This window comes from Drosophila subpulchrella, chromosome 2L (genome assembly GCF_014743375.2).
Source record: "Drosophila subpulchrella strain 33 F10 #4 breed RU33 chromosome 2L, RU_Dsub_v1.1 Primary Assembly, whole genome shotgun sequence".
Taxonomy (NCBI): domain Eukaryota; kingdom Metazoa; phylum Arthropoda; class Insecta; order Diptera; family Drosophilidae; genus Drosophila; species Drosophila subpulchrella.
In genome coordinates this window covers 10,935,599-10,958,725 of record NC_050610.1, presented here as the reverse complement: position 1 = coordinate 10,958,725, position 23,127 = coordinate 10,935,599, and the positions used below count along the sequence as shown (strand labels likewise).

At 38.0% G+C, this 23,127-nt stretch overlaps 3 protein-coding genes across 3 annotated transcripts; all 3 read left to right on the top strand.

The window, feature by feature from the left end:
* Positions 1–14,294: 14,294 nt before the first annotated feature.
* Positions 14,295–16,444, top strand: LOC119547061 (lipase 3). Its single transcript, XM_037853743.1, has 3 exons — positions 14,295–14,431; positions 14,919–15,656; positions 15,872–16,444. Exons 1-3 carry the CDS (start codon positions 14,327–14,329, stop codon positions 16,271–16,273), a joined length of 1,245 nt encoding a protein of 414 aa, XP_037709671.1. The 5' UTR covers positions 14,295–14,326; the 3' UTR covers positions 16,274–16,444.
* A 2,386-nt stretch (positions 16,445–18,830) lies between these two features.
* Positions 18,831–21,260, top strand: LOC119548251 (sorting nexin-2). Its single transcript, XM_037855394.1, has 5 exons — positions 18,831–19,107; positions 19,323–19,426; positions 19,496–20,381; positions 20,442–20,594; positions 20,654–21,260. The coding sequence occupies exons 1-5, from the start codon at positions 18,922–18,924 to the stop codon at positions 20,702–20,704; spliced, it is 1,380 nt and encodes a 459-aa protein (XP_037711322.1). The 5' UTR covers positions 18,831–18,921; the 3' UTR covers positions 20,705–21,260.
* Positions 21,261–21,616: 356 nt separating this feature from the next.
* On the top strand, positions 21,617–22,412 carry LOC119546996 (electron transfer flavoprotein regulatory factor 1). Its single transcript, XM_037853661.1, has 2 exons — positions 21,617–21,777; positions 21,877–22,412. Exons 1-2 carry the CDS (start codon positions 21,736–21,738, stop codon positions 22,090–22,092), a joined length of 258 nt encoding a protein of 85 aa, XP_037709589.1. The 5' UTR covers positions 21,617–21,735; the 3' UTR covers positions 22,093–22,412.
* Positions 22,413–23,127: the final 715 nt, after the last annotated feature.

Below are 23,127 nucleotides of genomic sequence, written 5' to 3'. Positions count from 1 at the left end.
ATTTCATCCACTTGAACCCAAAACAAACCCTAAGGTAAATTTACTTATCACACTTAAAACGCATTGCCTTTGAATGGGCGAAAGAGAGCTGGGAGTTGGGAAATGGTGAATGGTAAATGGTATAGGGGAAATTCTGGCAATTCACTTATCCAAAGGCAGAGGCCACGCATTGCAGTTACCCTGCCCCCAATCCTGGCCAGCTTTCCTCATCCAGCATACATTTGGCTGTCCTGCAGTATCCAATTGCAAGCAATTTCTATTGCCCCCTTAAATGCCCTCCTTTCTCCATCCCTGCTCCCCCCCGCACTTTCTCCGCCCCTTCTCCAGTGACCCAATTTCTCACGTTTGGCTTTCATGTTTTCTGCACCCTTCCAACACATTACCACTGGGGGGGTGTGCGTGTACACTGGAAAAAATAGAACGCTTAGTAAAGGTTTTTATCATGATTTATTAATTTATTTATTAATAAGTTTCCATTCTTAAATTCTATTTCTTATCTATTATGTTACTTAAGTTTTTCAATACTGAAACTCAACTCTCTAAAATGTATGGTGTATTTTTAAACGATTTTTAAACCCACTGTCACCAAAATATTAATAGGAAAATTTATAACAGGGAGGAATTTTATTTTACCCATTATTATTAGATCGTATTTACTTTTTATTTATATTATCAATTACCGATTTAGCACTGAAATTAAAATATTTATTCAAAACAAATAAGATTATGCATTGTTACTTTATCATAACAAATTTGCTATCGAGCTTAAATCCACACAATTCTATTACGCTTTCAAAAAAATATTAAAATGTTAAATCATATCGAACTTTTTTTTTTCAGTGTACACCCAGAAACCAGCTGCCTGCCTATCCCCCCTCCCAGCCGCCCCGCCACTTCCATGGTTGTGGCCTGTGTTACATTTAACGACTTTCGAGTTCAAATTGTACAAAATTTACGACGCCCGGCTATCTTCACACTCACTCCCAAAAATTGCTTTTCCCTTTTCCCTGACCATTTCCCAACGATGATGTTGTTGTTGTTCCGCCTCTGGCTTTTCCATTGGTGTTTCGTTGTTGCTTTTCCAGCCGTTAATTGAGGCGCAAAATGAACGGCAAAAGGGGCGGGGAGATATGGGGGGAGGGGGTCTGTTTTTGGACAGCAATCGCCATGAACAATCATTGCGCGGCAGGCATTTAATTCAATTGGCAACAGCAGCGGCATAATTAATTTCGGCTTTTGATAAATCATATCAGCAACCGCAGCAATAATCAGTATTATAATACTCATAATGATAATGACAGCTCTAATTATTTAAAAGGCATTCCTGTGCTCTTAGCATGCTTAATAACTTAAAATAGTAATGCACCCACCTATATTACAGGTTATTAATAATAACTGAAGGTTAATAATGCAACTTGTTTGAAAGACAGAACTTGAAACTCGCAATACCAAAGGCTACGACTAACAATGGGTTCCTTAAACTTTATGTTTGAAATGATTGTATACTATGCAGCTTACCATTAGAATTTGGATTTTTAGGATCGGTACTCGTTACCAGTTTCGGGACTCTGAATGATAAGTTCCATTAAAGGCAGCAATGGGCATTTAAAGTCATTGCATAGTATTTTTTTAATAAAAAAACAATAGTTACAGTTAAAATGTAAAAAAAATAGTCGGAACTCATTATGAATTCACAGAAACGGTTTCGTTTGAAGAGCCATCCACATTATATTTTAATTATAATCTTCTCCCAAACCTTTGCAGCTCAACAACTTCGATAATAACAATCCCACTAACCTCAAAAAAACATTCAATGTCATGCAGTCTGAATGCTCCAATGCATTTGGTTGCCTGATAAAAATTTGCCCCGGTTACTTTGCCTCATTTGTGTTTGCAATTGTAATTGCAGCACGTTGCTGCAACCGATTTGCCGGACAAAAGGCTTATAAAAGGCCGCAGTCTAAGCCTCCGTCTTCAACTTCAACTTGGGGTCCAACAAAAGAGGCCCATAAAGTTGCCGGCTTCATTCATTTGGCGGCCTTTCAGCCCTCAAGTTCATTGTGGCCATCTGTCCATCCAGCCAATGCACACTGGTCATAATGGTATAGTAATTTTGGAGAATATTGGTAAATTGCTTACTTCAAAGATAATTTTATTTTAATTACATTCAGATGTCTGTGAATAAAAAGGTATTTTGCGGCTATATAAGGTTGCCTTCGCACTCTTTTCCGGTGCGTTCGTCACTACGTGTACTTCCGTCTGTACTGGTAACATTGTATTTAAAAGAAAGAATATTAAAATAAAGGGACTTATAAAGTACATGGATCTATAGGTATCTTAACAAAAGAAAATAATCGATCTATATACATACCTTGTGTATTTCAAGAGTCAACCATATTACTCTTGTTGCTTTACAGTTTAAAGTTTTTATTACTCTAATAAGCAGATATATTAGAATGTTACAAATGTATAACCATTATTACAGCAATAATAAATTTATAATTAAAATTTTCTTGCTTTAAATTATAAGCCTGTAAGTTATCTAATTTTAAAACGTCTTACCAATGTGCACTGGCTAAATGAGGTCCCAGCTGAGCTTGGACTTGCCATTTTTTCTATTTTGGGTCCCCTTCTTCAGCAGTTTTTCTTCAACTTTATCTCTGGCTTTTAGTTTGCTTTTTTTCTGAGCTGGCATAGTTAGTAGGCGTTTGGATTTGGGTTCGTTTGCACAATCTGGTGTCGGTCGTCAAGGTCGTCAAAGATGCAGTGGCCAAAATGGCAGAAGCGAAAAAACCACATCTCTTTACGTAAATCAAAAACGTCGGCAGCACATAGCGACCGACCGAGTTGGCCAAGTTGCCCAAGTTGGCCAAGACTCACTTGAAGCGAATACAACGAGCCGGGGCAATTGCATAAGGCGCGCGTGCAAACACGATTTGGCTTTGGAGCCACCTTTTTGTCTCACTACCCGGCAAACATCTTCTTCATCTGCTTCCAGCCAACTCAAATGCACTCCGTCTATGCGGCGTGAATATCGTGAAAAGCTGTACGTCGAACAAAATTATAATAGTTTTAAAATAATATTTATTTCATTTTGTTTCGTTAATATATATTGAGTAAACGAAAGATGAAATATAAATTTTTATTAGTTAAGTATTTCTGATGGGATCCGCATCTTTTTTACAAATCTAAACTGAGAGTAATCTTAACTGTAATCACGAATTTATAAAAAATTCTTAACCAATAAAAAATGGCTGGAAATCTTAATTAAATAAAAAAGGTTTTCACATTTAATCCGACGTCCTAAATTTAGCAATAATAAAAAACAATGAAAAGACTTTTGCCTTATAAAAAACATCACCAATATTGTAAGAAATTCGTAATATTCCTATTTAAAATTCTTAATCTTCACCCATAAACAATTTATACTTTTGAACACGTACACCTGAAATTAAAAAAGGTAAAAGAAGTTTTGGAATGCGTACTTATTAACAAATATATTCATAAAATGTGCTTCGTGTAAACATTGCCCATGCCATATTAATATTCATATCGCAGGTCAAAAACATTCGTGCGAGCATAAATCATCAACGACTATGCTTGTCGCTTGCAGATATATTTCAACTTTTTTTGTATTTAAGATTAAATGCAATAGCTCAAACAAAAGCTGGAAAAAGACAATGGCTAAACTGAAAAACAATAACATGAGTCAGCTATTCCAGCTCAAGAAAAAGTGAATTACAATGCCAAAAAAGTTATCAACAAAAAGAACCTTAGCAATAAGAAGATTTATGTTTGTCAACTGATTTTGTGCTTCCTATATCGATTACCTTTAATATTCTTTAAAAAGGATAAGAAAATTCAATATATTTTTGGGTAGAAAAAATAAGGAAAATTTGGCAAAAAACATACTAGAAATTCTATTCTTTCATTATTCTAGCACGCCAGTCTGCCGCTTTTCTTCTCAATTTTCAGTTAAAACGCAAACAAAGAGAAAAGGCAATTTTTTCCATTTTTAGCAAATCCAATAAGCACTTTAATCAAAGCCAAACAAAAAACTCAGTTGGCTTTATTTCACCTTTTTCAGCGAAACACAGAAACCTCCACAGGGCTTAGAAAAACAAAAACAGGACAATAATAAAGCAAAAAAATGGCAATAAAAAAATTGTCAACTTCTGGCCAGCTGGACTCGGTCTATTCCCCAGAGGGCTTACAACGCCACGGAATTTAATTTGAGTGCACTGGGTAAAACCTGTACTTTTATTTTGTGTACCTGCGGCTAAGCGAATATAAGAATAAACACAAATGGATTATGACTGGAGACCGGCCAAAGGCATTGAACCCGAGGAAAAGTGCAATGACAATGGATTGTAATGGTATCTTTAACGAGATAAGTAAATTAAGCTACCGAAAACAGTCAATTTAATAAAGAAAAAGAAAGCTATATAGTTGGTTAATATAGTAAAGGTGCTAAAAAGTATGCAGTGAAAAATAGCACTAAAAAGAGAGGGAAAATTATTTAAAAAAATATTGTAGCATACTTTTAGACGTCTTTATAAGTGTTTTAGTGACACTCTTATAAACCCATAAAAAAATTATATATAATTCAAAAAATAAATACCAAACGATTGATACTCAGTTAAACAATGATAAATATCAGTTTAATAAAATGTCATTGTCATTAGCAGTTCAGTGGGCGTTATTCGCGAAGCACTTAAAATGCAGTTTACGCCATCGATTATAATCGACAATTAAAATTCACTCAGGCCGAGAGAAATGGGGTGATGCCATTGAAGTTCAAAAGGCAGAAATTGCATGATTTATGACCATTGCAAACCTTGGCCAGACCTTGATGATTATAATGATAATAAGGCTGTCATTATGATTTTAATGACTTACAAACGAAAGTGTTTCTTCAGGGTCTCGGACAGCTAAAATGGTTTCACCCGCGATTTTATCTCTCTATTATTTCCCTCCTTTGGCAACTTTATCTGCTGACAACTCGGTTTGCGATTTCCTGAATTATTATGCCTAATTTATAATGCCAGAGGTTGGAGTTTTTTCCTTTGTTGTCACTTTAACCAAATGAAAGAAACCAAAACAAAAATTATTTTTAATAATGGAGTGTGAGGCAGCCCCGTTAGCCAATGTTATATTTATTTGCATGCAGCCATTGCATAATTTACACATCCAATTGAATATTTAAGCTAAACGTATTGCCAAGCTTATCGCACAAATTATATATTTTATGCAAGCTCATTAATACATACTAAAAACGGCTGTTGGCTCATTAGTTTGCGGCAGGCCAAAAGCTAAAATTTATTGTTATTATTATTCATTATTTAAATTGATTAAAGCAAAGAATTTTTATAAACTAATAAAATATAATTTCACAAAAAGTGCAGTTTAACATAGGCATCTAAATAATTTAGAGGCAAAAGGGTTCATTAGCCCCTTGCAATTTTCAGTTTCTATTTTCTCCTTGAAGTCAGCTTACTTTAACCCACATAAACATAGCCCTAAAATAAATTTCCATATCTGTGGCAGAGATCCGTCTAATTATGACGCAGCATTAACCTATCTTCTATCTTAATTTCGATCATTATTAGACTCGAGTCCAAGTTTGCCTCATTCATTTTCTTTATGTACCCAGTTCCCAACTTGTGCCTTCTCTTTTAATATCATTTTCATCTACTTTCCACGCCTTGCTAATTTCATATTAAAATCAATAAACTCTGTTAAAAAATGCTACACCAAAGGCCGAGAGAAAGAAGTGTTTTTAAATTCATCTAAAATGCAGCAAACTGGTTGGACCCCGCCACTTCAGAACTTCAGAGCCAAGTTCAACCTGTGAGCCATTTTAATATTCGACTCTACTACAAATGCTCGTTCTGTGTGCACTCTCGTTCTCATTCAGTATTCATTAAATATTTCCACTTCTATTCCCTTAAAGAAGGCAGTTTGACTTTCAAAGAACCGCTTTCGAGAAAACCAAGATACGAAATCCACATGGGAATTACAAATTACTGCAGTTCTTAACGATTTTCCAAACAAGTTTATGAATAAGATTAAAATAAACTTGAGAATTGTTTAGGGATGTCATTTTGAGTTGGCAATATAGATCATAAAAACTTTTTTTGAATATTGTTACTAAATTAGTGGGATCCAAGGACTAGAATATTTAATTCTACAAAATTACACAATCTATTAAATTTTAGAGTATTTAACGACATCACTGTAGCCCTCTCTATTTGATTTCTGATTATTTTGTTGTACATTTCTTTTTTTCTTTCTCTATCTTTCTCCACGTGGTTTTGTGTGTGTGCTGTTTGGTCATTTAGTTTGCCCATTTTATTGTCTTTCCTGAGGTGGGTACAATCAACTTTCGAGTTTCTTCTGGTTCTTCTGGCTACCATAGAGCTACCCGCCCCATTCCAAAACATTTCTTCCATACCTCCTGGGGTTCTGTAGAAGGTGTGTGAGCTGAAACAAAATGCATATTGAATTTGAATTTGATTAGGAATGTCGGTTGACACACATTTTGGCATTGTTAATTTATGCACATGGCATCGGCGGTCTTCAGCTGATTGGCTCCCAAAGGGGGACTGCGGGGTTTGTATGGTCAGCGAAAGGGGTACACCTTTAAATGGAGTAATTACCACTCAAAGGTGGCTGGAGGTTCTTGTTGCCCCTCGAAAATCCCTCGCTGACTGTCCGCACAAGAAATGGGTGAATAGCTCAAAGTGGGCAGTGGCCAAGAGTGAGTGGTGTTCGAAATGCGGGTGTCGGTTTTGTCCATTTGCTTACACTGTCAAAAATAGTAGTAGTCAAAGAGATATTTTACATATAATTAGTGAATAAATTGTGCCGAATAGCATTATTAAAATTTGTATAACCTTTACCATGTGAATACTTCAAGTATAACTAAAATAAGACTTATAATATATTCAAATTTGATTTAAAAAAGGAATTTTGGATTTAATTTTTTCAATCCAACCTTTAAGAAAATAATAAAATACATGTTCTTAAAAGTGTTTATTTCATATTAGTATCCAATTAATTCAATTTATTTACCTCAACTTATTACAAATTTATGTATAATAATTATAATATAATATTATAATATACAGAATATTTAACAAACTGACACTGATAATTTAATGAATAAATTTCCCTTAAAATTTAATCACAAAATCAGAATAAGATTCCGTCACTTTCCTATTTTTTTTTGAATGTAGCGCTGGGTAAACGTGTTTGGCATGAGCCAAAACCGTGGGTCCGAAGCATCACAAGTGCCAAAGTGAGCACTGCCCAGTTGGAAGTTCCACCACCTCCGCTCCTCTTCGACCATCATACCCACCCAGAAAGTCCCCCACTCGTAACGCTCGAGTTAATAATAACTTATAATGCGAAACTCTTTTGCCCAGCCGGGCATATCAACAGTTGGCTCCCCTAACTCATCAGATCCGAACCGATTCGTACCGACTTATGGCGTTTTATAACACCCTCCTGGGCTGAGTTAAAATGAGTCCATTGTCTAACGCGGTATACTATATAACCAACCTATTATGTTACCATTGACAACTCGATCCCGCGGGATAATCACTGTATTGTCAAATTGCTTTCGCCGGCCGTAAATTACTCAATTCGAATCAATTTCAGAGCCAGTCAGCTGTTTATTTATAATTTTAGATTGTTTACTTAATAGATTTTCACTGTCATCCAATTATTTGGGTTATTTGATTTAAGCATTGTGCTTAAACAAGGCGTGATTTCCATTATTGGGCTGCCTGGTCTACTGCCACTTTTAATTAAACAGTCAGGCGCAACAGCTGAGGAGTTATTTAACGGCGATATCCTTGTCACTCTCCGCCGATTATCCTTTTAATGCTGCATTTCTGCATGCATTTATCCTTAATGGATTGTGCATGTCTTGACTTGCGTCTTGGCACTCTTATACATATATATGCATCTCTTATACTTGCATGACCGTTATCTACGTATAAGAGTTCGCTGAGCTCAGCTCAACTTGTTCGACGTTGTGCTAGCAACACGTTTTACTACTACCATTTATGTGATGATATTATCTGTGTGAGGAAATTAACACATTTTAATACAAATTAGATATATTTCAAATTATATCACCTCATATTTTATCATTACCTAAAATCAGCAAAAAATATTGGTCTATAATAAATATTATTATAAACGTTCTTATTATAATGGCAGGTAATCTTAAAAATTTATCATCTTACATTATTTATTGCTGCAAAATGTCTCATAATTTTTTCCTTAAATAATAAAATCCGAAAGACATGTATGTATTCTTTTTTAATATGAGTCCGTTTAGTTTTTTACCAAAAAGATTTTAGTTATATTCATAATTTTATTCAAAACATTTATTAATTATAATAATAGTCATGCCTAAGTCAAATCTATGACTTAATATTATTTTCATTGAACACACATTATTTAACAATTCTGAAACTTTGGTCGTATTATTTCTCTTAATGTTTACCCAAACTTTATTTTCCTGCATTGGCCTGTTTTATAGAGCACCTTTTCTTAGAAATAATGGCACTTATTCCGCGGAACGCTTCCGTCATTACGGCCATAACACTCTGAAGCATTTGGCCAACAATTAGTGAGCGTTTGCAAATTGCTCAACACTGGCCCACCATCTTGAGGTGCCAAGAAGTTTGAGTTTAGCAAAAAGTCAGCCAAGCTGAAGCAACCATCAACTACACAGAAGAAAAAAATGTTATGTTTAATATTTAAATGTTAAGTTTAAATATTTCAAGATTGTTGTAGACTTAAGTATAAACTCGGTATTTTGCAGAGAGTACTACAAATTCTCCAGTGTGGTAAAATTAAATAGTTAGTACGACCTTTTTTGCTACTCTGTGTTCAATAAAATTAAAAAAATAAAATATTTTAAATTCCATTTTTCAATTTTTCAATAATATACATTTTAAAATTAAAAAAAAAAATCATTTTCTATTTATTATCTTTCATTTCTTTGTGTACCTACCAACAACTACCACTCAAAATGCAATGCATGAGCAGCTCTTCCCGTTAATGAGCAGATGAGATGAGAGTTGGCCAAGAAGCGGCTTCGAGATTGCAGATTATTAAAAATCAGCGGCAAAAACCGAAGAAAAACCAACACGAAAAGTGATACATTTCCCAGCTGCATATTTCGCTCAAAACGTTTACGGAGCACACATCCAAAAAAACCCAGCATACGGTTGCAATAATTAAAACTTGGTTAAAATATAATGGCCAGGGGGAAGGGGAGGGGAAGGTGGCTAGTGGGTACAATGCATCATCATGTTGATGTTGCGATGCGAAACGACCGCACCTAATTGGTTTTGCATGAGTTAGTTGCTGCTGTTTAAATGGCGGTGGGCGGAAAGGGCGGAAGGGGGCGGGGCGCGAGTTGCCAACACATTTGTGGCATAAGTGGCAAAAACCAAAAAAACATGGAATCGATTCGTGCAAAGTAATACTAATTTTAAACGTGCCAATTTGCCTAAATCCAGAGCTACAGTTGAATTACCCAATACGATTTAGATAAGAACTAAAAAGTCACTTAATAAAAATAGGAACTACTGAGGCCAAGTCATAAATTGTCAGAGTTATAAAAATTAAAAGGCGACAAAAAGATACTATAATTTAAAAAAAAAAGATACAATATATTTTTATTTTTATAATATTTTTGTTTTTAAAAATCTAAACTACTCTTATTTACTTTATTTTTGACAAATCACCTTAATTGTTTTAAAATTAAAAATGTAATAATATCAAAAATTGATTTAAAAATGGCAAGAGTCTAAAGATAGCCCATTTTGAATCAACATTTTGCCACCTGGCGACTCCATTCCAATCAAATCGAATGCAATCGGAACAAGCTGCAAGGCAAACACAGAATTTAATAGCGCCCTTCTGTTGGACAAATGCAAATTGAGCATTTTCGCATGTTTTTCAAAACATGCCATATCATGTTTGGGCACCTCGTTGGCCCCACCCCCGTTAATGTTATGACATAATTAAAGCCCGACACATGTTTGGCCTGCCTTTCAGCGCTGTGGTCACCTGTCCACCTGCCCAGTTGTCCACCTGCCAGTTTTCCACCCGCCCAGCTGTCCACCCCTCGCTGACATGTCACGACACCTCGTTGGTTGCTCATCAGGTGATGGGGAAAACGCCGATTATGATCAATATGCACATTTTTAATGCAATTTCATGTGTGCAACACTTTGGGATGCATTAAAAATAATATTAAAAAAGTCTCTACCTAAAACAAAGTATATAAAATCGAAACAAATGAAACAGTTTTCACCAGCCATTTATCTTTCGAATGGGTGCCAAAGTGGCAGGGTTTCATTCCTGCCCCTTGCTCGGTTGGTTTTTGAAATTTATGTGAACTCATAATTTTACTCTGCCATAATATCTAGATATATAAAAGTAACATATAAAGATTGGGGATATTTCGGATTAATAGTCGTTTAACAAAAACAGATTTATACTAATATAACATTAGTGCCAACTGAAGGACAGGTTACGGTTTCTTGTTTTAACTAAGTTCAAAGGATTTTTTTCAACATTTTTAGTTAACAGAACAGTCCCTTAAAAGTAAGTATTTCAACTATATTTTATTTCCATTCTGTAGATTGATTTAAGGTTCGTTTGATTTGAGCAATATATTTCTTCGGTTTTAGGCTCTAGGGGTATCTACAGGAGTATTTAAAGCTCTTGAACGAAAGTTGACTTTCTTTCCATTTTATTGCATATATTTATTTTTCATTCACACGCTCGCTCGCCCATCCTGGACTCCCACATAGCTACACTTTAATATTTCTCCCCGATGAGGACCCAGGATGAAGATGTGGAGGAGCTGGCAAGGCAACGGCCATATTTCACAATTTATTGTGCTTGTCAATTGCAAGCTGGCAAAAAAAATTGCTACCATGCCATATGCATATCCGCACTCGTTCTTGAATAGCAAGAGTTTAGATGGGAGAGTTCGTAGATTTATTCTACTGGAAATATTGCATTTTGATATCTCGCATACAACTTGATGTCTGGAAATCATCATCGTAGCAGCAAGTGCTTGCTTTTGGCCTTGCCTTCGATAAGAAATGGTAAGAGGGTGCTTAAAATGTGGAAATCAATCAAGTCTTAGGTAGTTTAACATAATTAAATAAAACACTATTCTAATTGGGGTTTGAAATCTCCTTCATAGGGTTCCAAAAGTATGCAACACTATTTTTTGTATCCCAAATCAAAAATAAACACTTTTTTAAATTAGGTTCGAAATAACATTTAATGGGCTCTTTAAGCATTCAACAACATTTTATTTATCTTCTTTTAAATACAAAATTTTTTTAATTGGTGCTCCAAATCTCTTTTAAAGGACTCCAAAAGTATGCTGCAACGTTTTGTCATCCCATATCAAGTCATTTTTATTACTAAATTGTTTTTAAGTAGCCCAAGTTCGATGCTCTTGAGCTCGTCGATTGCCAATGTCATACGTGTCTACTTATCGATATCTATTACATTATCTCCTACTTCGTTTATTATTTTAACAAAAAGGTACCTCCTCAAACCACCATCTCGCTTATATCTGCAAGTATGTATGGCATAATCGCAGACAACTGCTGTAAACCTGTATGCACAATGTACACATTTGACATTCAACTCTGCCCTGACCCCAGAAAAATCAGAAAAAAATAGAAGACGAAAAATAAAAACAATTTTAAGGGCAGGTTGACTTGACTTGACTTGGCAGATGGCTTGTAAGTGGCCTTTTGACTTGGCCATTAACGCAAACTTGACACATTGATGACAACGTTGTTATTGGCGCTATTGCCACCGGTATTGTTTTTGCCATCCACCATGTCTGTCACCTAACACTTGGCTGTATCTATGAAATATATATCCATGGATGCATGGACGTGGGCGCAGCGTAACTTTAGATTTGTGATAAGTCACGATTTTCCAGCTGGCGGATGGAAAATTGTTTCAAGCTGGAGACCAAAAGGCGAAAAACGCAATTTTTATGCAATCGTGTTGCATTTTGGCAGACAGTCGGTGCTCATCAGGCAGCCAATTAAGTTGTTTAATTGAATTGCAAGTAGAAAGTGCCGAGAAAACCGACCGAGATGAAGAAGACACCGCAAAGCAATTTGGCAAACGAGCTGAAAACGCAACGAATAATTGTGCTTTACTCCGGCAATCTGGCAATTATCTACAAAAAATATATATCTTTTTAAGATACATATAGCTACCACAGTTTTCTTATGAAATAAATTCTAAGGAGCTTATTTGCTTTCTCAAATATTTTAAACTTTTTTCGACATACAAGTAGTACTATAAGGTATTTTTCTGGCTGAGGTCTTCACTATAGTATACAGTATAGTGTTCTTAGATTTTCCATTGTTGCTATACTTCTGATTCTTGCTTTTCCCCCAAAATGGGATGCCATTTCTGCAGTCTGGACCGGCTTTAAGTTTTTTTATACTTTTCCTCCTGAGGGAGTTTTTCAGAGAACCCCCTTTCTGCACTTCACATAATTTCAATGAACCGCATTTACGTTTGGTTCGGTTTATCTCTCTTTCCTCTGAATTTCCGACGGCGCCGACATTGCCGTGACAATGCCGAACTCGTATACACACATATCACCCGTAGACAGGAGGGGCGTGAGAACCTACACTGTAAAAAATATTCAAGGTTTTTGAAATCAATTTAAATTTAATTTGAAGTGTCCAAAACTATGCAACAATACATTTTAGACACAGAAGTACAATGAATTAATTTAGAAGAACGACTAACTTTATACACTACATACTAATAAAGGGCTTAAATGATAATTAAAAGTGATTTACATTTCAATTTAAAATACCGTGAGTTTCAGACACTTAAAAGACGAATATTTTAAAACCCTTTCAAAGTATGTATTAATGATGAATTTGTTTTATGATTTCCAATATTTATGTCAAACCATTTTCGTTGCAGTCTGATCTTCTTCCAAAAAGTGCCCTCGTTGTCCAGACCAACATGTATTAATTTAAGTCACTCATATTTATATACTAATAATAATATTTAATATAAGAATTTTAAAATGTTTGAAATGTTAAGAACATATAAAAAACAATAATGGTCAACTTCCACAGCCTGTATTCGAGCTTTTAATTTTATTTTTAAGAGATTATAACTCTTAAAAAAATATTGACTTGATTTTAGTAAACAGACAATTAGAGCCCCAAAATAAAACTCCAATTGAAAGACAACCTACTATACTTTTCGCTCAGTGTAGTAAGACTTTGAGCGGAGAACTCGGGGGGAACGAGCGTCATCGATGCTCGCAATTTGTGGCTTTCGCCACGCTTAATGCCAATCTCAGTGGGTCCACCGCCCAATCACCGCCCCCTGGAAAGCCCCACCCAGTGCACCGCCCAATCGGATCCCCCTCCCCGCTCCCCCCTCCCCACGCCCCCAGAAGCCATTCTGCTATCTTGCCGCATTACAACTCACTGACATAATGCAAAAATCGCAGCAAGTCAGGCGCAACTCTCGTTGATAGGCGTGTTCTGCAATTTCTGTCTGATTGGGAAAAAGGACCTGGTAAAAGGGGGGAGTATTGTATTGTGCCCGAAAGGAATCGAGGAATTTCGGGGGAGCTGGAGGTGGAAATCCCCTAATGGAGAGCAAGCTAATTAAAGGTTTCGTGTCAGCTCCCAAAAAAGCATTGTTAATACTCTCGAGCTCTTCATGGCAAAGTTAAATTATAGGTATTATTATGGTGTACTTTAAACAGTCGTTAAAATTTATGAAAAGAAATGTTGGGAAAAAAACAAGTTTTTTATGTATTTATAAAACAGGTTAATAGTAATTATTAGGTGTTTTTTTATTAGTAATAGAGGCTATAAATATGCCTTTAAATCTTCTTAAATTAAGCAATTACAATCTATTACATCTGTAAAAACAAGGTTCGTATTAAATTTTTTAAGGTGAGTCAGAGCTACCCCTTTGAGTATCTAGTAGTGGTATTAAGTTTATTGCCGTTCAAACTCATAAAATAATTAAACGCGGCCCCTTGGGCAAGCGTATCTATTGGCGATAATCGCCATGAACGGCCAAATGGACACCGAAAAGTATATAAATCTTGGATTTACGCGATGCTTTTCTGGTATCAAGGAAACACTAATAAATCGCCCCACTCGACGTGCAATCGAAAGATTAGATTCAGCTAAAATTGATTAATAAGTATTTGCGAAAATACTTAGTCGTACGACCGATCTAGAAGGCGATAGTTCAGGCAGAAATGCTGAGAGGAGTGCTTACCATTCTAGCCATTGTGGCTTTAGCAGGGGCTATCGAGGATTTTGATCCTTTCATAGATATACCCTTCAAACGGATTAAGACTTCGGTGGGTTTAAAATTGTGTTTAGTATAGGAATTACAAATATTTTAAAAGTTTTTAGGCACCAGTAAAAAGAAAAATAAGAAATATAGTAATAAACTTTATGTTATATATCTTTAAAGCGAATTAGGACATCATTAGGCCTTAAAATGTGTTTGAGATTGAAAATAGATATATTTTGAGTGTTTATAATATGAATAAGATTTATTGCACCTCTGAAACATTTATAGTTTGTTTAAGAGGTCCAATAAATATCATCACCATAAAAGCAATAACATATTTTCTGGTGTAAGGAATCCAATTAAAACTAGGGAGTGGAGATAACATTTAAATAATGTATATTCTAGAAGTCGTATTATTTAATTTATCATCTTTAAAGAAGTAAAAAGTATTTGCAATGCAATCCTTAACATTCCCTAAGCGATCCTAGCCCCAAATAAATTTTATTTAAACTGTATACCCATTGTAAACTCCTATTTAACTTTCATTGCAGGCGGAGCGCATCGCGGAGCGCATCGCGGAGCACGGCTATCCGGCCGAATCGCATTTTGCGGAGACCCCGGACGGCTATGTGCTGAATCTGTTCCGCATCCCGCACTCCCCGAGGCTAAACAATGCCGGGGAATCCCCCCGACCGGTGGTGCTCATCATGCACGGACTGTTCAGCTGCTCCGATTGCTTCCTGCTCAATGGACCGGAGGATGCGCTGCCGTATAACTACGCGGATGCCGGCTACGATGTCTGGCTGGGCAATGCCCGCGGCAATATCTACTCGAGGAACAACACCAGGCTGGATGTGAGGCATCCGTACTTCTGGAAGTTCAGCTGGCACGAGATTGGCGCCATCGATCTGCCCGCCACGATTGACTATATCTTGGATCTCACGGGACAGCAGGCCCTGCACTATGTGGGTCACTCCCAGGGCTGCACTGCCTTCTTCGTGATGGGCTCCTATAGGCCGGAATATAATGCCAAGATCAAGACGGCTCACATGCTGGCCCCGCCCGTCTACATGGGTAATACCACGGAGGGACTTATCGTAAGCACGGCCCCCTACTTTGGACACCATGGTATTGGCTCTACACTTTTGGAGAACCAGGTTTTACTGCCCCAGAACGCGTTTATCCAGAGAATATTGGACACCACCTGCAGCAATCGGCCAATTATGCTTAGCTACTGCAAAACCTTAGCCATGCTCTGGGGAGGTCCCGAAATTGGAAACCTAAATAAGGTAAGTGTATCTGAGATCTTAAAATACGTTGATAATGTTTTATTCAAGAGCAATTTCAGCTCAATTTTAAGAACGATTCTTCTCGAAAAATAAAGAAGGACTAATATTTAAATTACCTCGAAAATGATCCTTATTAACTTTTTAGTTTTTTTTTTTTATTTATTAAAATCTTATATATTTCCTTATTTAATTTTTGTACTTATATTCTATTTTAGACTCTACTCCCTCAAATTGCTGAAACCCATCCCGCTGGAGTCTCCTCAAACCAGGCCATTCATTACATTCAGTCCTTTGCCTCAAACGAGTTCCGATTGTACGATTGGGGAAGTCGCAAGAATTTGAAATACTACGGTGTGGAAGAGCCTCCAGCATATGATCTTACCAAAATTACCTCTGAACTTTATCTGTACTATGGATTATCGGATGGTTCGGCGAACAAGAAGGATATCTCCCGACTGCCCGATCAATTACCCAATTTGGCTCTGCTATATGAAGTGCCCGATCCCACTTGGGGACACTTGGACTTTATATTTGCCACAGAGGTCAAGAAGGTTATCAACGATATGGTGGTGGATTATAGCAAGGCCTACGATGCGGAAGAATTTGAGAGGAAATAAGGAATCAGATGAATATACCATAGTGCTTATGTTTTTAATGGGATTTAGTTATGTTAAAAGTTTAAATCAAATATTATTTATTTTGATCTAAAATATTAATGATATTTAAAGAAAACTGTTATTGGGACTGAGTTATTCAAGAAGTAATAATAAAATGTAATTTTTTTAAAATCTAAATTAGTAATAATTTGTAAAGTTTTTCAAGACATTTTTCCCAAATGTAATCATTATAAGTGAGTGACCTTCTGAGACAGTTTTGGCGAGAACGGCAAACGTGCCGAGCTAATTACCAGTTAACAAGTGTCTGCTGTTCGGGTTACATCAACCCCATCCTCATCCCTCTCAACTTGCCCCATTCCCTTAACTTGGTTTGGTCACGCCTCTGTGATGTCCAACTTTTTTCCTCCCGGTTTGTTGACAAACATTATCGCTGGCTGGATAACGTGGTTAGCCGGTCTCATCTCCACTTACACAACCCCCTTACCATCATTCTCATACCAAATTGCAGTAATTAGCACTGGGATCTCCTCGAGCTGGTTTGTTTGGCGGTTTAGTTGGGGGCAGTTGCAAATATGTTTATAATGATGATTTATGTGGTTAAGTGGGCGGTTATCACTCGGTTGTATAAGCGACCAGCAAAAATGCACTGATAAAGGCAGTATATATTGGAAGGGGAATTACATGGTTTGGGAATATAAAGCATATTTTAGTAAATGCGGTTAGGTTGTGGTTAGGACTTTGTTGTTTTCGCATTTATGAATTAAATAAATCTAAGAATAACTTACATTTTAATATCATATTGTCATTATATGATCAATTACTATCTTATCCTGTGAAATTTATGATTGATTATGCCATGGGATTATTGATATCCTATCGCTGGTGCTATCAGCTTGTTAGATTAAGGGTTATATTTAAACCGTGCTAGGGGTAAAGGCTTCTTGGTGCAGTGAACCACCTAGATAATTAATTGACTCTAAGTAATTCCCATTCAGTGCTCACTCAGGAGTGTTTCGCACTTCGGATGACTTTGCCTTTACCCCCCGGTCTTTCGGCCATTAACCATTAAAGCCAGCCTGGCGGCAATTAAACCGCAGCTCTTTATTAATCGCGGACCGCTGATGTGGAAGAGGATAATGCCGGTGACGCGGCTCAAGTGCGTCAGCAGACGTAAAAAATGCACGAAAAAGTTTACGGCGTTGGGAAATTGCAGATCATCAAAGGCAACAGGGGAATAAAATTAATAAAGTGTAAAAGGATTTTGTCTCGCCGACATCTGGGGGACTATAAATCTGCTGGTTACCCCAACCCCCCGGCTCAAAACCTGACCCCATAATCCTTTATTTTCGTTTTCAATTTGTTGGAAAAGGCAAACAGAAAGTGTTAAAAGTATTTCTCATGCGGAAAATCCACAGTGACTGGCCAAGCGCTGACAAACTTTTCCCGGCCTTTTCCACCCTTTTTTCCCGCCTCCCCTGTCTTTTCCTAAGTGGCTGCGACACTTCTGTATGCATAATTTAAACAAAAGTCGCCGAAAAACTAAGGGGAGAACGAAAGCTGAAAAACAAGCAGCAGCAACAGAAAGTTGCAATTGCAGAAATTGAAAAATTTTCCACATAAAAATATGCGCCAGGCATGAAAAACTATCCGGGGGAAAAACAAGAGGAAAATCAGAAAGTAGCAGGAAATCTTACTCTCAGCCAAGATGTCGACAAAGTGTCGTGCATGTTGTTGGCCAAATGTTTATTGTCGAAAAGTTAGGCAGAATGCAGATTGCCCTGGAAGGAGAGAAACAAAAACCCTTTTAAGACTAATAAACTGTTTTATTTTTCAAATCACATTGCCTGAATCATCTAAGTTGAAGTTTCACAAATTGTACTTACTTTAACCTTTACTTCTTCTTTATGCAATTTTAATATTTTTACTTGCACATAAGTCTTTCTAATTTATTGCTCTAATTGAATTAACATTTATTTTGCCAGCTTTCTCCTGAAAAGGAAAGCTAGAAATGAAAATCTTGTTTGCGCCAAAAAGTTTGGGGTTTAAGGTAATTAAATCTGCATTTACTTAATCAAAAACAAATCACAAATTATGATGTTTTTAGAAAAACGTTTGTGATTTATTTAGGTCAAAGTTGGCAAGAATTGTTGAGTTTAACTGATTGCAGAGAAAGCTTATTTAAAAATATAAACAGTTTGTAAAGTTTCAGAGAACTTAGAGAATTTATCAAAACTTTGTTATTTTAAAAAGGTTAAGCCTCTGTATTTTATTAAACATTACTATAACGAAAAATTTAAAAATATTAACAGCTGGGAAAACATAACATACGTAAGAATTCTTTAATTTAACGAATTTCTGGTAATCGATTTATCAAAACTTGTAATTTTAAATAGTGCAAGCCTCTATAATTTTTAAACATTCCCGTAACGTTTTTTTAAATTCAAACAGTGAATACCAAGTCACGGAATGCAGTATTTTTATGCTCAAATAAATACCGAAAGCTTTCAGCCAGCTTTTTCAAACATCGATGACATCGGTGTTGGTAACGATATTTCTCCCACCTCTAGCGCCAAACACACCGTCTCAACGAGTAAAAAAAATCCGATAATTGCAATTAAATTAAAAAACAGCAGCAACAGCGAGCCAAAATGGAGGTGGAAAGCCCGGAACTCACGCGCGACTTCGCCGAGGTGGACATCAACAATGGGGCGGCGGGCTCGGGGTCGGAGGACGAGGAGGAGGAGGTGCCAGCGCCGGGCAGCGTAACCCTGGATCGCAACGAAAGTGATCTTTTTGTGTCCGCCCTGAGTCCCAGCAGCATCGGGGATGTCCACGTAAGTGGGGTCAGTGGACCCACCGATCCGGGGAGCAACCCGCATTGGGGGCTCTCTATTAAATTAGCTCCAATTTCGGGGCGTCGGTTGCTTTATCAGCGTTCGCTTTGTTTGGCTTTGCAACTACGTCACGAGTGCCGCCCACCAGCAAAGCTTGTTGCGCCCTAGAAATAGTATATGTATCTAATCACACTCCCTTTCCCAATCCCCTCCAGCCACTGCAGGAAGTGCTCACCGACGATGGCGACTACTTCATCAGCATTGTGGTTTCAGATCCCCAGAAAATAGGCGATGGCATGGGCTCCTATTTGGCCTACAAGTGAGTCACCACCTTATCATAGAAAACATATAAAATTGCATTATAAACCCACTTATCTTCAAACAACAGGGTGACGACCAAAACGAACATTCCCAAATTTAAGCGCAGCGAGTTCAGCACCATGCGTCGCTTCAGCGATTTCCTGGGCATCCACGATCTGCTGGTGGGCAAGTACATGCGGCTGGGTCGCATCATACCGCCGGCGCCCTCCAAGAACATCATCGGCAGCACCAAGGTCAAGATTAGCCCGCAGCAGGGCGAGCCGGGCACACCCATGACCCAGGAGTGGGTGGAGATCCGCCGGGCGGCCCTGGAGCGTTTTGTCCATCGCACCGCTCAGCATCCGGTGCTGCGCGTCGACCTGGACTTCATGAACTTCCTGGAGAGCGACCAGGAGCTGCCGCGTTCCGTGAACACCTCGGCTCTCAGCGGAGCCGGCGTGATACGTCTGTTTAACAAAGTGGGTGAGACGGTGAATAAGATCACCTACAAAATGGATGAGAACGATCCGTGGTTCGACGACAAGATCACTGAGGTGGAGAGCCTGGATGCCAATCTGCAAAAGCTGCACAATGCCATGAAATCGCTGGTCACCTCGCGGCGGGAGCTGTCGCTGCTCACCGGTTTGGTGGCCAAATCGGCGGCCATGCTCAGCACCTGCGAGGAGCACACCGGACTCTCGAGGGCGCTTTCCAACCTGGCGGACGTGGAGGAGAAGATCGAGCTGCTGCGCTCCGAGCAGGCCAACTCTGACTTCTTCATTCTGGCCGAGTTCATCAAGGACTACTTGGGCCTGTTCGGGGCCATCAAGTGTATTTTCCACGAGCGCGTCAAGGCCTTTCAGAATTGGCAGTATGCACAAATGCAGTTATCCAAGCGGCGGGAGAACCGCGGACGCTTCGAGTTAGCCAACAGGGCGGATAAGCTAGATCAGGCCCAGCAGGAAGTGGACGAGGTGGGTCTGATGAAGCTATTGTATCTTCTCTTAATAACCCATTATTTGTTTTGATTGCAGTGGCAGGGCAAGGTGCAGCGCTGTCAGCAGCAGTTCGACGACATTTCGGCAGAAATTAAGCGCGAAATGGAGCGATTCGAATTGACCAGAGTTAAAGACTTTAAAGTGAACATTATCAAGTATATAGAAGACCAAATGGCGCATCAGCAACAGGTACATATTCCTATAATAATAAACAACAATGAAGGTTAATGATCTTGTCTGCCTTTCAGATCGTCAGCTATTGGGAGGCCTTTGCTCCGTTTGCCCGCGACATTGTTTAACTCTTATTCCGCTTATCGATGCATTTCCAGAAACTTGTTGAATAACCAACAGCTATGCGCGGGACCAAATTCGTTCTTAATCCATCGATTTGGAGCTACAATTTCGCCTTCAGCACTTATATTGCAATTCGCGGCGGCCAAGATCGTATTTTTATGAAACTGCTTTCGATTCCTCTCAAGCATAGAAAAGTTCAACTTTATCGTTGCATTCACAAAGCCTATATCTCTTTATTCGTACACAGTAATTATTATCAAGGCTTTTATACATTCACAGAAAGCTGAAAGTTTGCTGCAGACTCCCAGTTCTGCTTGTTCTCATTCTAAGTATGTATTCGGTATTATCAAAAAACGCCAATGATCTATTAATTAGATGAATGTGAAGAAGACTCATTGGCCATTTCCAAATTGAAGTTTATGCCATGATGGTTGGGAAATGTTTTTTTCCCGTTTATTGTTGGTATATTTATGTATTTATATATATATTCCTATTAAAACATTTTGTATCATGACAAAGAGAGCATTTCAACAAATAAATTTGTAAATATGTATAGATGTACATTGTTTCATCGTTTTATTTTTTTTAGAATGGGTTTTAATTTATTTTTATTCAGTTGTGGCTTAACAGTTTGATTAACATAAAAATAATTTAATACTTTTGTAATTAAAAATCTTAAAACATTATAATCAGCTAGTTAAAGTTGATTGAATTATAAAGTTTAAAGTAACGTTCAAATGCTAAAGTGACCATTCCTTTCTAACCAAACAAACACCAAATATCAGTACCCCGATATAAATATTTATTTTAATACAGAAAATATCGATATATTTTTGCACTACGTTTGCTGGCACTTACGTTAATCGACACTTACGTTTCCTTACGTTTTCTGACATTCACAAAAATTGCGCATACGCCGAGGTTTCCGTGTGAATCACTTCTCTTGGAATAAACGGACCGAAAGCTGGTTAAGACAGCTGCGAATTAGTTGATTACTTGCATTTAACAGACAAACAAACGCCGCTGACCACTGGTGATGTCACAGCTGCGCTCGAAAGTCATTACCCTCTACAAGCACGTAAGTTCTGTGCGGTGTTTTTTCCGGGTGGCACGTGCACCCCCCATCCACCTAAAAATTGAAAAGAGCACCCAATTGACATTGCGTAAACACTTGCAGTTGCAGTACCTGGGACGCGAATATCCCGGCCTGAATGGGCCGCAGAAGTTCAGGAAGCAGATCCACGATGCCTTCATGAACCACAAGGATGAGCAGGATCCCAAGAAGATCGTGGCCCTGCTGGCCCAAGGACGCTACCTGGCCAAGGAGGTGGAGGCCCTGTACTCCCTAAAGAAGTACCGGAGTGTTAAGCAGCGCTATAGCTACAATGACTAAGCGGGCGGAACGCAGAGAGAGGGCGTGGCAGCGATGCGGAAATCGTGGCGAAAATTCAAGGACTGATGACGATGATCGGGGGGAGAACGACGGAGGAGGAATCGTGAGAATATGATATGTTAGCCTTGCTTGTCGCACACAAAAGAGTACCACATACCCATATAATATATGCATATTGTTCGGCCAAAGCAACCCGAACCCAAAACACACAACAATAATTTCGAATGTCTTGTCAATGTCCAACTTAAAGTTTGTTATTGAGGCAGCCAAAAAAAAAAAACGAAAAACGGACGTAGCGAATAAACGAAGCAGTCATTGAATAAACCAAAAAAAAACCAAGACCAAGTTAATTGAAGGCGAAGGCACTGGAAAAAAGATATGCCATATCAGTAATACATAGAAAAATTAACCATGACTAAGATATATTAATATCACAACAGATAGTATATTTTAAGTTCCAATAAGCTTAGCACTTTTGACTATGTTTTAATAGTATCCCTATTTCCAAGGATAAAGTTATCCTATTGGATCGTTACTTTCTTTCTTTGCAGTGACCTTGGATCGATTCCTCCGGAAGGGGGCCTGGCAGGTGTATGTTTATCTGGGTCTATTTCGGATATGTCGCTGTGATTAAAGTATCTATCAGATATTCGGCATGTCTGCCAACATTCCCCGAATGCGTTGGGCGCCGTCTCGCCGTCGCTTATTGACAATATTGCGTATTTAAATTCATCTGACCGCTGATCGTGGGTCGCCCCCATCTATATATAAGTCAGTAAAGCACACGATTACCACTAACTGTCCATGTCTTGGTGATAAACAACCTCCGACGCCATCGGGTTGATTGAGCTTTTGATTTCGCGCTGACGAAAACATGAAAGCTGTATTGCAATGTCTTTGAAGGGAGATTTTAAAAGACTCGCATACTATTCACAATTCAATGTTATCAGCGAGCTTTCAACTGATAAGAGAGTGATGGAATGCGTTTACGTTATAAGCTGTCGGTTATATTTGTACCGACCACGGAATACCTCC